Source organism: Pithys albifrons, chromosome 5, assembly GCF_047495875.1.
Source record: "Pithys albifrons albifrons isolate INPA30051 chromosome 5, PitAlb_v1, whole genome shotgun sequence".
NCBI classification, from domain to species: Eukaryota; Metazoa; Chordata; class Aves; order Passeriformes; family Thamnophilidae; genus Pithys; species Pithys albifrons.
Window position 1 is genome coordinate 50,967,981 of NC_092462.1, and position 16,352 is coordinate 50,984,332.

A 16,352-nucleotide genomic window follows, 5' to 3' on the forward strand; every position below is an offset into this window, starting at 1 on the left:
ATTAAAACTGTTATCTTCTACCACCCTAACCTTTTTAAATTAAGGGTTCTAAAATTGACTCCAGTATTTGATAAAAACAAAAAAAATCTAAAAATCCTGCTGATGTTGAGTGCATAATTAATTGTTCTGCAATGAATAACTGATTATGCACTCATCTTGCTCCTTTATACTCAACTCCTGAGAGACTGCTGCCAATAAATGTCTTCTAAATTAATCACAATTAAAATCCTAAGTCTTATTTTGAAAGTCAGAAATCAAAATACACAAGTGTTAATAAAAATCTGGTTCAACTGAAATGAAGTAATTCTATTGTCTTTTCAGTGTATAGTCTGAAAGGTTAGAAAATGATGCTTGTTACTGTTAAATCAACCAAAGTAGAGAGATTTAACATTATAAAACTTCCAAAAATTCAGAGGATTCTCTGTTTTGGCATTGCAGCCTCTAACATTCATGACTTTGTATGGAATCTTGTTCCAGTAATTGGCCACAAAAACCCCCAAAACTATCTGCTCTTCACTTACTAGTTGAACAAATAGCTGGATTTTAACTCCCATTTTTAGTGTTAATAGTTGCTGATTTCAGGGAGGTTTCCATCTCGAGGTAGTCACAAACATGTTCAGACATTCCACCACATGATTTAAAAAATAATCTGAGTTTGGCCATAGATTACAGTCACCTGGAGACCAAACGCACATACTGATTGTAGCAATTTATGTTTCCATAATAAAGTCAAATGAAAGGTGAGCTGTAGGAAAGCAGCATCAAAAAATGCACTAGAAAAATATGGCTCTTAAATTGAGTAAAATGCTTTTTAGATGATTTTAACTTCTGTCACCTGGGAGCTTACATTTATCCTAGACAATGTAGTTGCAATGTAACTTGTTAATAAAGATTCCTCAGACATGCTGCTTCTCTGCTTTGTCATGGAACTAATATAAGCATGAAGAAGTAAGAGAAAGCAGATAAGCTGCATGCTGTGCAGAAAAAATTAGAAAATATGTTATCATAAAATTCAAATTAAACTTTATTTCTTTCAACCTTTAGCAAAAAGTTATCAAAATTATGCAATAGAAGATACACCTGATTGTATATACTTGTGCTTGTTAACTAAGTAGTTGTACTTAGTTTAGTGCTTTGGTAAAGCCTAATCCTCTCATTACTAAGGGATATTGGTACAGTTTTCAGTTCCAAACAGCAGTTTACTTGATGAATTCTATTAGTTAAGAAGTTTGCTATTAATGAGAAGATGACTACTAATCATCTGTGGGCTCCCTCTCTACCACCCCATACTTTGAGCATTTTTATTCCATCAAGAATTAAGTGAGCTTATATCACTCTTAAAGAACTTCACATTTCTTCTGAATGAACCTTTGAATGTTTTCATATTTACACAGAATTGGTAACATACTGGTCTAGATTACCCATTAACTGTTCTTGATTGCATGTTGGTTTTATTGTTGATTTTTTTCATATGAGTTTAAACCAAAACATTTTCAGCTGTGGTGTAAATGTGTTCTAGGGATATTCATTTTTTCAAAGATGAGGGCAAATCTATTTATCATACCTTGCAAGTCATTTGACCAATACATGGTTTTGATCTTTTTCAGGTCTGGTTTGCATTTGTCAATGGCTTTTCTGGACAAATTCTTTTTGAAAGATGGTGTATAGGTCTTTACAATGTGGTAAGATGATTTGTGTGTTTTAGTTATTTTTAAGCATGAAAGTTTCTTGAGTAAGCAATCTTTAAGTAACTCTTTGCCTCTAAAATTCTGCAATTTTATTTTTTTTAATTCATGTACTAGATGTTTACAGCAATGCCTCCTCTAACTCTTGGAATATTTGAGAGATCTTGCCGAAAAGAAAACATGCTGAAATATCCCGAGTTATACAAAACTTCCCAAAATGCACTGGACTTTAATACCAAGGTAGATATTTTAAAAATCAAATTATAATAAAGCAAAAATTCATAGGAATTCAGTATAGTTATCCTTTTTGTTCTGTGTTGCTTATAATTAAAAATGGAGGGGATTTTTATAACTACTGTTTCCAGGTGTCCACTTGTCTGTGAATGGTGCAGATCATTTTTAGCAAGTATGGAAGTGGGCAACAAGCTCTTTATTTTTTTCAGCCCCAATTGTTGTTTTTTTTCTCTCTGCTGGTAATAAAGCTGTCTTCTATAGGCAGAAGTGACTAGACCTCACTGTCACTTGGCTCCATGTATTTGTACTGTTATATGGAAATGGATTACTGAAGCCTGTGAAGAAGTGTTGCAGAGGACAATAAAAACTGTCATTAGATTTGTAGAGGGAGGGACATGGTACTATTCTTTGTCAATTTGGGGTTGTGATTTTATGGTTTGAGTTTTGAGAAAAAGTACTTGGAGTCAGAATGTGCCAGGGTGGATCAAAAGGAATCTGAGGCTACTTTTGGTGGGAAATGGGTGACATTCATCTTAGAGAGACTAGCACAAAAAGTGAAAAAATGTAGCACTCCTTAATACATAAAATATAAAAGATTACTACAGCATTGTCCATACATAAATAATCCCTTAAAAAACTTGTTCCTGAATCTCTGATTTCACAAGTATATGATGTTTGTAAGAGTTCTTTCTGATTTTATATTTTGTAAATGTAATTTTGACATTTCAAGTAATGTCATTTTATGTTGAACTTGGGTCCATTTTCAGTATGTCATGGAATTAACAATGTCTGCTTAGGATGGTCTGTAGTAGATGTGCAGAGCTGATACAGCATGCTTAGCTCTTGTATCTATGCCTCTTAAGCTGTAAAACAGGAGTTACATTAATATATATAGCATTATTTGTCTGAACTGTCTTTTCCCACTTAAGCAGATGAGATTCCTTCTTCCTCAATTCATCCCTTCACCTAAAAAAACAAACTGGAAAGTTTTAAGGAGACTGAGGAACACAGTCTTTTGCATCACCATGAATTCTTTACAAATATGTCACTTTCATGTTCCCATTCTTACAGGCACTTTTGTGTTGTGATAGTTTTAATAAGTAGTCATGAGTTACAACTGTTGGATTTTTACTCTTTAATATTTCTGTTATTACACAGATGTAGTGTTGACTTCATTAGAAATTCTGTGGCTGTTCCCATGCAACAGTTGCTTTGAGTAAATGTCTACAAACTTGCCAGCTACAAAATTCCCAACTATATAAGTTGAATAGTTGGTGTTAAAGATTGGGAAACATTACTGCCTTGAATGTTGATGCCGATATTTGTTATGGTAAAAGGGATCAAAGGTTATGAGGTCATGACAGAGGTTAAAGGATTAGCATGTGACAAAAAGAATTGGTCAGGAAAATGGAAAAGTAGAACTAATTTTTCTTGCACCCACCTGTGCTTTCTGTCAAATAAAAACTTCTGGTAATGACATAGCAAGACAGAGAGACAAAGGTTAATGAGTAGCACAAGTTAAATTTGGAAAGTATTGGAGTGTAAATTGGATCATGCAACCTAGTGTAGTTGTATAATCTAACAAAAGACTGAGACGTTGTGGAAAATGTGAGACAGGCAACTTAATTTCAGTTGTTTGAACACCTTAATGCTCAAAATACACATCAGCTAGTTACAAACCATAGTGGTCAGAAGTGTTACTAGTGGAAAAAACTATAATGCTATAATGAAGTAAATTAGTTAATTATTTTTATTAAGCCATTTTATGTCATACAATATACTATGGAAAGCATCAGTAGACCATTTATCCTTAAATTTAAGACAGTTCTTCGCAGAAGGCATCCTTTACAAACGAAAGTAAGTTTGAAAGTAAAACTTCGAATGATTAGCAAATGGAGCATGTAAAGAGATACTTAGGAAGATACTTCCATTTCTTCTGTTTTAAATCTTTTGTATGTGGGGATATGTAGGTAGGAGTATGTAAAACAGGTTTTGATTTTTCTACCATCTAAACTTATTCTTACATAAAATTCAAATTATAAAAACTAGAGTCCTTTTTAATTCCCTGCTTTGAATGGAGCAATTGTTCTGGTTGTATGGTTTAGTTTAATTTTTGTGATTATACTCCCATAAGTTTATATTTTAATTTCCCTTTTGATTTGAAATTAAAAAGAGATAATACACACTTTTTTCAAAGCATAAAAATAAACAAATGACCCATGAAGAGCTAAGAAGCAGAAAGTGCCTGTCAATTGTATTACTTCACAGTGGTGGCCTGACAAAAACACCTTTTTGTGAATCTAACACACACATAAAAAGAAAGGTCAGGGTTCACAGAGCTAGTTTATTGCAAATGGTTCTCATGGTTTTTCTGTTTTCTCTTTCTGAGGTTTTCTGGGTTCATTGTTTAAATGGCCTCTTCCACTCATTCATTCTGTTTTGGTTTCCACTAAAAGCCCTCCAGCATGGTAAGTATTATGAAAAATAAAAAAATAAACATTGAAAAGTACAAAATATCTAAATATTATCTTTTTTTAAGAGAAACTTTTTAAATACTAACAGTCTAGTGTGATTAAATTTCAAGATATGATTTTTAGAATTAGACCAGATGTCGTATATTTAAAATGTTTTATTTAAAATCTGTTTATAAGTAGGAGTAATATTAATGTGTAGATACATTAAACTATCTTAAGTAGGGCTTATGCACAATGACATAAGATTTAGAAAAGGAGATTGATATTTAATTATGCTTATTTTTTATAATACACTGCTATGGTAAATAACTAGGAGATCCTAAATCTCTACTATCCCTTGTATTGTCTCTTACATTTTGTCAGTTTTTATTGTTGTCGTCTATACATTCTCTTCTGTTACTCAGACATACTAACCTGCTAGTTTACATTTCTGCGAGTAGGATTGTGGCAGAGGAATGGTGATATCTTGGACTGCTCAATCCTGTCCATTGTCCAGTTCTACTGTTGTATATGCTCCTGAGCTGCAGAAGGAAATGGGGCAGTTGAGAGGAAAGTGGTGTCAATTAAAGGGAACTTGAAAGTACTGCTTCCAGCATGTGGGAATATTTGGGGCTGGGGAAGCTCTCACAAGAGTGTGGTTTTGTTTTGCTTCCAATTTGAGGGGAGAAAAAAACAAGTGTGTACCTTGCAGCTTTCCTTAAAATTAGTCTGCTTGGTTTTAATGATATAGACAGGCAATCTGTCCTGGCATAGGGGACTGAAATGTTCTCATACACATTTTGGAACTGTTGAGACTAGACAGTGAGGCTGTCACAGCTGCTTGTGCCTGGAAAGGTTAAGGGAAGACTTCTTGCAGAGTATTTTACACTCAGTGACTCCTAATGGGTAAAGGCAGGTATGTGGCAGCCTGTCTTCTCTGAAAGCCACTCCCATCACACTGAATGTGAGTTTGCATTGCAAAGGTTTAGACAGCCCAGGAGGAATGAGGTCCCAAAATGTCCATGCATGTCTAAAACTATAATCTCAAATGCAAACCAAAATTGCTGTTCAAAGCTGTAGCCAATCCATGCAAGAGATTTATGCATTACATGATGGAGAAATGTTTAATGAGTATATGTGGTGATGCAGAATAGAGTTCATGTGTGAATGTCAAAGCTGCTATTCTTGCACAAGCACTTGTGAGAGTAGTGTAGCACAGACCTTCTTGGCCCACAGCCCTGGGCTAGAACTGACTGCTGGCATGTGGCTTCTACAGTCCTGATCAAATTGCCTTCTGCCTTTCCCTTTTGTTCCTAAGAGAAAGGACAGGAGAGTGAGAGAGCAGAATTGAAACCTGGGGAATTGTGTTCGTGGTGAGCTGGTATAATCAGTACCTGGCATGGGTCCAGGTGATGCAGAGTTTTGTATCAAGAGGATATGAGTGTAAAATGAAAGCTGCTGTTAATTAAATCTGATGTCTGTGTGTTTAAAGAGAAAAGGGAAATGGAGCTGTAAATTTACCGAGGAGGAGTTGATAAGTACCAGAGAGTGGAATTTCTGAGAACAGGTGTCAGTTTCCACCTTCTCCTAGCAAGGAAGTGGTGCAGGAAGATCCTGAAACATGAAAGAAGGAATGGGAAAAAAGGGGGATAGCTCAGCTTTCTGTCTAAAAGTGCTGAGTCCCCACACTCTGGCTGATGTGCATAGACTTAGCTGCATTCCTAGTCCTCTGTCTTATCCTCATTATGTTCTTTACTGCTAGGTATATATTGTAAAGCATATTTGAGCAGGTATTTATTAAAATATTGAAAAGCAAATCTTGAAGATTATTAAAATCTCCTGGAGCACTTCTCTTTGTCAAATTTTCATGTTTAGTCTTTGGTCTGGCTTGTCCACCTGTTTGTTATCTGTAAGCCAAAAATTTAGTAGAGCCTATCAAGAAATACATAATCAGAGAGTAAGTATGTATTTGTAAGAGTTGTTTTGTCCAAATTTGCTCCATGGGACCTCACCATTGCACAGTACACAAATCTTACAGTCCATGTATTGTCATGTGGATATGAAAAGTGCCAAGGATATAAATCTTCACAGAAGCTTCTTCTGATGCAACTTTTCCAGCACTACAGTAAATAGCGGAAGCCAGACTTAAATGTACTAGTAAATTCACCGAGTCTTCCATCTTTTGTATAACCTTTAAAATGAATGGGTTTTTTCAGGCTTCAGCTCCTGTAGTCATTTTTGGTGTGCTAGTCTGTCCAGGGAGAAAGTTAAAAAGGGAAGTGTCAGAAATGCAATCAGTATCACTAGAGCTAAGAACGCAGCCATTGTGAGCTCCTCATCATGGGATGGGAGGCAGCTAGGTCAAGGATGACTCTTTATAAGCATTTTTATTCTACTTTTTTGTGTGAACTTGTCCCCTGTTGTCTCTTCCAGAATATCAACAAATAAATCATTTTTTCTGTGGTAAACTGGCTTCACAGGTCCTGAAAAGCTTTTAGAAAGGAGCACTCTTCATCCATGACTGAAATGGATTTCATGTCAAGCATGAATAAGAGTGATATGAAAGCTGGAAAAACACTTAACACAAAACACTTTTAATTAGCAATATTTAATATACTCTATGCTAGCTGAGGATAGTGTAAAAATAAGTGTCTTCAACTGCAGGCCATTTTTATCAGCATTTATTACCATTTTCTGGCCAGCCCAATCAGAGGAGTTATAAATCCGTCCCACCTTCTCCAAAACTCCAAAGAAATACCTTTATTCTTCTCTTTCCCACAATAAACCTTTTTTTAAAATATTTCTTTTTTTTCTTTTAACCTTACTTATGACATGCACAGCATTTTGATATTTCTGTATGATGGCAGTAAAAAGCAATATCCTGCTGGTTAGAACCTCTTCAGCAGACTAAGTCTTATGATTTAGTTGGTTTAGTTGCAGTATATGAACATTCTTGAGCACCACAAGCATTTCTAACAGAATAGGTGAAAATGTAGCTACCTCAGTATATTTAATTGAGATGGGGAATTTCCTTAGGGTAGTTCAGTTGTTGTCTGTTGTCCCGTGTTTGACAAAAACTTTCATAGAACTGGGATCAGAAAATCCTGTGCTGTAGCAGTAGTCATAAAATAAGTTCTGATAAATAATTGTAAATGCACTGTTTCAGAATCCTGAACTTAAGAAACACGTTAGATGTGATTTTTATGAAAATGCATCTCTTTAGAACTCTAACTCTTTACATAACTGTTGTATGTGTGCATTTCCATCCATGTATGTGCAAGATGGATAGGTACTTAACATGAATCTACTTATTTAAGCTGGGTAAAGTTTGAAAAATTTTATGAATGACAAGCATCTCAAAAATTCTAACTGTGTGTATTTGGTATTTTTAGTTTACCTATATGTTGCAATCAATATACACTATAACCATTATACTTAGTATTTTTCTGAGGGGTAATACTGTATCTCTAATTTTAATAGTAATTCTATTAATTTTTACTGAATACAGTATTCGTCTTGTTGGTATATGATGTTACAAAAAGTCCCTGTTTCTAGCATAATCCCTGAAGTCACTGAAAGCTTTAAAGCACTCAAGTTGTAAAAGTTATAGATCTCTAGTGTTCAGCACAGTTTAATGTGAAATCTGCTGTTAGTACCCTATAGAGTGCTACCATCTATTTTGTACGAAAAATAAGATTATATATAGTGCTATTGTCAGTGTTTAAATGTTTTTATTTTTATTACTTTCCTTCTCCAGGTACTGTATTTGGCAATGGTAAGACTTCGGATTACCTGCTCCTGGGAAACACTGTGTACACTGTAAGTCAATATTGGTGCTGCTCTTTAACTCTTTAAAAGATGTGTATGTATTATTATTTATAGTAATAGAAGACTTGATTTAGTGTAGTGCCTTAAGAAGTCCCTTAAGAATAAGAAATGGCTGTTGAATGACTCTTTGAAGAGCTTTGAAGTGCACTTTGCATTCTAATTCCAGTTTTTAAAACAAAGCAGTTTAATAAAAATGAAGAAGATACATCTGTCCTTTACTGAAAATTATCTGTTTTTTAAAATAATGAGAATTATGATTCCCTAATTACCACGCTTATTAATAAGGTAAGCTTCTGTGTTGAAGAAAACTCTGGCTTGTGGACTTTCAAAGACATAGTTTTCTTCTCTCAGTTTATGATGGGGCCTTGAAACAGGCATAGAGCCACACAGAACAAATGTCTGTGGGATGCCTTTAAGAGGCAGTCAAACTGCCAGAATTACACGTGGCCATACGTAACTAATCTTCTGCTGCTCTCGTAGATACTAGTCATTATTGGTTGGGATTTTTTCTCTTATCTTTTATTTCCTAGAATAAATGAATAAAGCTAAATATCTGGTTTTGACTTACTAGATATGAATGTTACCCAAGAGATGAGGGTTTTTCAGGATCTCTCTTAGAAGCAAAATTAGACTTAGGCCACTCTTCTTCAATGTTAAGAGTTTAATGAATTTTTCAAGTTCCTACTGTAGCCAGGTACAAAAAAGAAAGTACTTCTTCCATCAAAATAAGGGAATGTAATACAAATTCACATCAAAATCAATTTCCTTAGGGAATAGGGAAACATCATAACTAAAATAAAAGTATTTTAGGTACATTGTAGTCCTTTGAGAATGTAGCCGCTGTTGACATTTCATATGTATGAGAATGTTTTGAATAGTGTTTTCTGGTCAGCTAACAAGAAGGTTTAAAGAGATAAAGTAACCACAGCCCTTTCTCTCTATTTCCTACTGGTGTAACAGTTAAAATGTCTTTTGCCAGTCAGTACATGGTTCTTTCAAGCACATAGAAAAATTGTTCACACATTCTCTTAAAAGTTTTTTTGCTCCACAGTTTCCTTTCCTTATTCCAAAAGGCAAGCACAGATTGTTTTGTCAGCAGTAGATGCATATAATCATGCAATTTATCACTGATGAATTGTTTTCCATTAGGAGTGGATGGAATATCCTGGATAAGTGTTTTCTGTGCAAGTCTTAATAAAATTAAGATGTAAGGTCACAGTCATTGTCGTAGCTCAGTCCTGACAGAAGTAGCTCAACTGACACAGGCCTATTTGTATTATGATCTCATAATACCAGACAGTGTTTAGAAGTCGTTCATTTATCTGAATGTCACTACTTTCCTCAAAACTGATAAATCCTTCATAAGAGTATCTACCAGAACCACCTGTTGCTTTAAGTGAAATAGGTTTATCTTGGGATTCACTGCTCCAGGTTCTCCCCTATCTACAAATGTTTCATTGTTGACTGTTTCTAAAAGTTGCAACTTTGCTCAGTTCAGCAGAAGTTTATTTTATTACTTGTATCTATGTATACACAAGTAATGTAACTTCACCTGTCTAACACTTAAACCAAATTTCTGGTAGCATCTTCTTTTCTTTGATGGCTTTACAAGTATCCATTGTTTTAGCCATCTTTTTGTAGAGTTAGCCCTGTACACTTGTTAAACCTAATTAGTCAACATATGGCTGTAGTCATAGCTGTTGTTCTCTCTTGAAGAGATCTCATAACTACTTCTTATCCAGGCACTCTTGCTTTGGGCTTCTTTCCAAAGCCAAGCTTGGCACCAGGAGAAAGCATGTTACATATGGTGTACTAAGAGTTTACTGTATTACGCTAGGTCCTGTGGAACTGAGTGTTCAAAAACTACTGCTGTTAAGGTTGTCACCCATCAGTTAATGGATAAGTCTTGAAATCTTACAGTACTGCAGAACATGTGAGTATCATCTGTGACATCAGCTGGCTCACAGGCACTGAAGACTGCAGTTTCAGATTTGTAGCAACATTTTCCAGTGCCTTCGGAAATTACATAATTTCTGATATTTTCAGTGTAGTAACCTGGAGGCACTCATTACTGTTTGTCAAGCTGAATCCAAAAACACTAAAATAGGGGTCATTGCAGTTATCTGTCACCTTCCGCAACTGGTTTTCAGCTCTCCTAGTTAAAACTTCACCAGCTTGAGGGGTTAATTTCTTGCTACTAACCTGAAGACTGGCCAAGAACTTCTCAAGAAAACTCTACCTTCCTTCACTTCAGATTAAATCTGGGGATAGATGGACATTGCAATTGATGTATTCTTGCTCTTGCACAGGAATTCAAGGAGGTCTGGAGCATAGCTGAAGATTTGAGAGACTTTCAGAGTGAGGGTAGAGGATTTTTTTTTCTTTGCATGTGCACTGTGTGTGCAGTGACAGTTGTCGGTCAGGCATTGTCTTGAAATACCAAAATCATGAGGCTAATGTACTTTTCATTTTTCATACTAATTTTCATGTATGAAGTTTTAAGAAGTATGCATTCATCAGTTCTACAAAAATCAGTAAGAAAGGCATTCAGGAATTAATAGAGGTTAGTTTCTTTGGATCCACAAAGTCAGGAATATGCACTGATTTATATCATGTCCTGGAACTATTTCTGCCAACATAGATGTCAAATAAAAGTAGAGTGCTGTGAAAATATTTGTACGATTATTTTTGAGAGGTCTTTTTTGGGAAAGCTCAGCCTTTATACAGAAAACCAGTTTGATTTCTTGTTTCTTTGTAGGAGTCAGTGAGCTATTGTTAGTTTGGCTCAAGGAGATGAGGAAGCAATACAACTCACTTTCTCAAGGGAGATGCTGTGCATAGTTAGTGATTTTTGTTAGGGGTATCAGAATTCCTTCAGAGATCAGTCAAAGGGTATATATTTACACAGTGTGTATCTCTTTTTATGGAGACCTGCAGTGGTTTGTGTATACATTTTGTCTATGCAAGGGGAATTCTTGAGCTCATCCTACAGAAGGATTTCTTACAACTGAGCAAAGTAGTAAGCAAGTGTACCAGATGAGGGTTTTTTGGTTTTTTTTTTCCATGATTCACTTTTTTCACTCATCCAAATAAGCACCAGTACTGGATAGACTAAGTAAATTATAACACTTGTCCTTAATTTTCTTCTAATTAGATTTCACACATGGTGAGGCCACATTCAGTTCTGGGCCCCTCAGTTCAGGAAAGATACTGAGATGCTGGAGTGGGTCCAGAGAAGAACAACAAGGTTGGTGAAGGGGCTTGAGCATAAGTCCTATGAGGAAAGGCTGAGGAACCTGGGGTTGTTCAGCCTGGAGAAGAGGAGGCTCAGGGGAGACCTTATCACTCTTTACAACTACCTGAAGGGATGTTGTAGCCAGGTGGGGGTCCATCTTTTCTCTCAGGCAACCAGCAGTAGCACAACAGGGCATGGGCTTAAGCTCTGCCAGGGGAGGTTTAGGTTGGATATCAGAAAGAAATTCTTTACAGAGAGTGGTCAGGCATTGGCCTGCCCAGAGAGGTGGTGGATTCACCATCCCTGGAGGTTTTTAAGATGAGACTGGATGTGGCACTGAGTGCCATGATCTAGTAATCAGAGTGGGGTTGGATGAAGGGTTGGACTTGATGATCTTGGAGCTGTCTTCCAACCCAGCTGATTCTATGATTCTCTGGTTTAGATAATGGAATCGTAGTGCTGTGATTTTTTTTTTTTTTGGTCCTTAGTAACACAGCAGTAGTTGAAATAGGAGATTTCAGCATTAAAAGTATAAACTTAGAGAGCAGAGTTTTTCTGTAAGGATTTGTATCCTTCTGTGTATCAGACATAGTGAAAGATTTGTCATACATATTTTCCTGGTTATTTTCAGCTTCTGATTGAAGTACATTTCTTCTGAATTTCTGAGGCTGCTTGAAGTTCAACCACAGACAAACACACATCAGTGCTGTCAACCTGACCAACAAACTAGAATTTAAACTATAGCTCTTACGTTTGGAGCTTGGTCTTTGTGACTTGGTTTTTCAGCTGCATGTTCTTCAGATTGCACATAAAGCAAAACTTGTGATACACATTCACAAGTGAGTTACAAAATACAGCTATTTCTTTTCTAAACAGAAACTTGTTGGAGTGAATTTCAAAGAAAGTAGATTTTTCTGGAACAGCTAGTCTTAACTGTCTTCCACTGCTTATCTGTAGACTAAAATGGATCATATCCTACAGGACAATAATGTGATGTTTTCAGAGACTGTTCAATAAAAAGCATAAAGAAAAGTGATAGGAAGAAATAATGAAAAACACTTAACAGACTTATTCAACAGGTTATTTGTATGCAGAACATAGGTCTTAGACTGCCAACATTTAACTCTTCAGCTTTTCAGTATTTGGGGCAGGTGACTCATTATTAATGAAGTGAACAAAACTTTCGGTTTGGGGTTTTTTTATTTTAGTTTAGACTAGTGTAAACTTGAACAATTGCAAGCTTTCAGTCCAGCATCTATATCTTCTAAATCTGCCTTTGTGTAGAAAGTAGTAGTCATCCTCTTTGTAACTAGGGCTTCTTCAGTCTTTACTGAAGCAGACTATACTTTTCACAAACCTTAATGTGTAACCAAAATGCCATCAATAAAGATGCTAACAACTTAACAAGAGCTAGATTTACAGAGTTCTAAGAGGCAAGGATAAGATTCTAATACAAAATTCCAAATCAAATGAGTGGCCATTATTAGTGGAAGCTAATACTTCTTAGTGTTCTGTTACTAGTTCATCATTGGGGTGTATCTTTAAATCCTCTAGTGGCAACTTTTTCTTCTGTTTTCCTGAAAGTTAAACCAAATTAATAAGTACACTATGTTAAGATTCCCATGTTAATTTAGAATCCTCTCTCTGACTTTCTCTCTGTAAGTTTGTGGTTCTGACTGTGTGTTTGAAGGCTGGATTAGAGACTTCATATTGGACTTTGGTAAGCAAATGTCTTTGCCATATTCTCAAATGTTCTGTAAAACATGATGGATGGATGAATAATTGTACTGTTTCCTTCTTATTGATTATATTATGCCCTTTTACAGTTTGTCGGTCCTCCACACAGTATCAAGCTAAACTGTGGTTACAGTGTGGAAGGACAGAATATCCATATACAAAAGTAATGCTTGATATTGAAAATGAGGGTAGGGATAAGGCTTAATGTAATCCTTAAACTAGAAAAATCAAAGTACTCTGAACTGATTGTAACTGAATTAAAATTGGCTTAAAATCCAGTAATATTGCTGCTGATAGTATCATTTTGCTTTAAGAAATAGCTAGTGAAGTAGTAAATTAATACAGGGCATGGAAATTTCATCCCCTATATCACAATCATATTGTAAATACTAAGTAGCAAATATGTTATTTTATGTTACAATGTATCTGTGATGATCGTTCTCTTTTTTTGTTTTAACAGTTCAGCCATATAGCTATCTGGGGAAGCATAGCACTTTGGGTAGTGTTTTTTGGAATCTACTCTTCTTTGTGGCCAGTCATTCCTATGGCACCTGATATGTCAGGAGAGGTAAAAGTATATTTTAACTAGTATCTAAATGTGTTAAAGAAATATTGATTCAGTCTTCAGTACAGGCCTAATCTTTATTGGATCCTTCTGCTAACTAGAGGTGTGTACGTCATTTCATCTTTTCTACCTTCAATATGGTAGCCATGTTCATTTAAAATATAATGAACTTTTATGTAAATGGAGCTCAGCTAACAGACTGTGAATATGTAGTCTAACGAGGAAAAATAGTTAAGCTGCTTTGCAGTTCTTAGGTAAGCTTTCATTTTCTACAGAAAAGTCTTACCACATCCAGAACTCAGAATTACAGAGCTTATTTGTCTGAAGAATTTTATTTATAAAGAGGTGCACAAGTAGTGCCCTGGTTAAGGTTGTTTTTTCATCTTCAGTTTTCCAAATTTGCCAAGTATTTGAAACTGTAAAATGCCTCAAAAAATTAAGGTTCCATAACATTGCATGAACTGTTTGTCATGCACACATTTCCTTTTCTGTTAATGAGCTGCTTATAATGCATTATTATACTCTATCTTTAACCTTTTGAGAGTAACCACTGCGTTTTCTTTCATTTATTATCCCATTTACGTATATTGCAAATTGGACTGAATGCATAAAAGATGCTTATTTGCTGCCTGTACTCATATAATTGGAACTGCAGTCCCAAATTTTTAATGGCATTCAGTTCCAGAAACATCTGAAGTTTATTATCAATTTCCTAGACAATAATGTCTGCTTCTGGGCATGACCAGTACCTCCTGAGCTAAGAAGTTGTGTACATTTTCAGTGGGAATCAGAAACTGTGGATACCTGCTTGTTTCAGAAAGATACTTTTCTAGTGTTTCTCAAAGCATATCAACTAAATCGAATCTTACACCAGTAAAAGAGTGAATATCTTGAACTCCACCACCACTGTGATATAATTCAGTGATTGAAAAATGCATGCAGGATGTGGGAAATACAGGTGCATGTCTCTCCCTTACTTGAAGGTAATTAAGACCCACAAATCCAACCTCCTATGTAAGCAGTTATAGGAAAAAGTAGTATATAGGCATTTCTGTACCTATTACACTTTAATGGAAAGCGCAAGAAATTAACTTAAGTGCTTGGACATGTAAGAAAAAGAATTTGAAGTTGCTCAATTCCTTGCTATTTTTCATCTCTATTATAATCTCTTACCTATGTGTATATGTAGATTTGTACATTGGCATGTTGCCTCTACTACTCAAAATTAATTCTGTACATTATTCTAAATTAAAGTAATTAAAGCTATCATACTTCAGCATATTTATTCATATACACTGTATATGGGCTTGGAATTTGGTGTTTTTAGAGATCTTGTAAAAGCTTTGTGGTGTCTAAGAAAGCAGAACTTTCATGGTGATAAGCACAGTGGGAACAGAAGGGTGTGTTATACTTGGTATGATACAAGGGTGGGTACTTCACTTTTGAAATAACAGTATTTTACTTACTGCATGTTCAGACTGAAGTTATTGTGAGAAAAAAATGTTTTTGAAAGGAATATAATTCCTATGGACTTGGAAAAACAATTCTTCATCAAGAGATGTAGCTGTCAACAAAAATAGTACTCTTGGCGTTTGAATTCAAATTGCACCAAAGTAGTCTGACTTAAGAACCTAAAATCTTTTTTTTTTGTTGTGATAATACTTTATCTGTACTTGAAATTAGTAGTGTTATTTTTTAGTGTGTTTGCTTATGCATGCATGTGTATATAGTAGCTTTTGATGTATTTGCATGCAGTTGTTTGAAGGGGGATGTTGTTGGCTGATATCTGTAACATCAGAATAAAGTTGCCTAACGTATGATAAGGCATAAGAGCTTATGTTAACAGCTCTGGTCTAGCTTTCTGAGCTGCACTCTGTGTGGCTGAAAGTCCAGTTGATGCATATTGCAGTGCAGAATGGAAGCAGGATTTTTGTATGCTCTCCTGGAACCTCCCTTACTGACTGGGTGGCCTCTGGCAGGGCAGAATTCACTGAGTTTGTCTGAAGCAAGTCCAGGCCTTCCATAAATATTCAAACTAAAAGATTCATGAATTTAACTGTGGAAAAGATTGTGGTGTGATAGAAACAAATCCACACAGGCGACTGCTCGCCTGTGCCATATTATGCTTGTCTAATTTCTTGAATTGTGTGAATCAGACTTCAAAAACTCATGTAACTACATTTGGCAAAAGTTAAATGAACGCATCAAAAGTTGACCTCTGCTTCTTAGCTTTTTGCCCATGTCTTGATCTGATCTAATAAGTTATGCTGAAGGGGATTTTCATGCCTTTTTTTCCCCTAATGTGTTCATTAAAAATGCCCCCTTTTTAAAAATTTTTAGATTTATAAGGATAAATATATGCATATAATGACATAAGTGTGGTATTTAGAAAGTTTAAATATATTTTGGTTTAGCTTCTTTGAAATGGTAACAACAGTTCTGTCTTAGTAGGTTTATAGTCTTACCAGTCACTATTCTTGACACAATATTCATCCAACAATTCGGTCCCAACTAGATGATATGCCTTCTACAAACCTTTTTCATGGCTTTGGATAGAAAAGAACCTAATGAAACACCCTAATAAGGATTCAGTCTAACTTCTTCATATTAATGTA

At 35.4% G+C, this 16,352-nt stretch overlaps 1 protein-coding gene across 7 annotated transcripts in view; it reads left to right on the forward strand.

Annotated features, from left to right (window-relative positions):
* ATP8A1 (ATPase phospholipid transporting 8A1) overlaps positions 1-16,352 on the forward strand; it is a 116,005-nt gene that overhangs the window by 77,845 nt on the left and 21,808 nt on the right. For 6 of the 7 annotated variants that reach the window (XM_071556561.1, XM_071556560.1, XM_071556563.1 and 3 more), the window contains 6 exons: positions 1,608-1,682; positions 1,803-1,925; positions 4,309-4,387; positions 8,130-8,191; positions 13,099-13,155; positions 13,633-13,740. In XM_071556561.1, coding sequence (XP_071412662.1) covers positions 1,608-1,682; positions 1,803-1,925; positions 4,309-4,387; positions 8,130-8,191; positions 13,099-13,155; positions 13,633-13,740 — 504 coding nt within the window. The remainder of the gene's footprint in view (positions 1-1,607; positions 1,683-1,802; positions 1,926-4,308; positions 4,388-8,129; positions 8,192-13,098; positions 13,156-13,632; positions 13,741-16,352) is intronic. The other variant, XM_071556565.1, reaches the window with a different exon arrangement.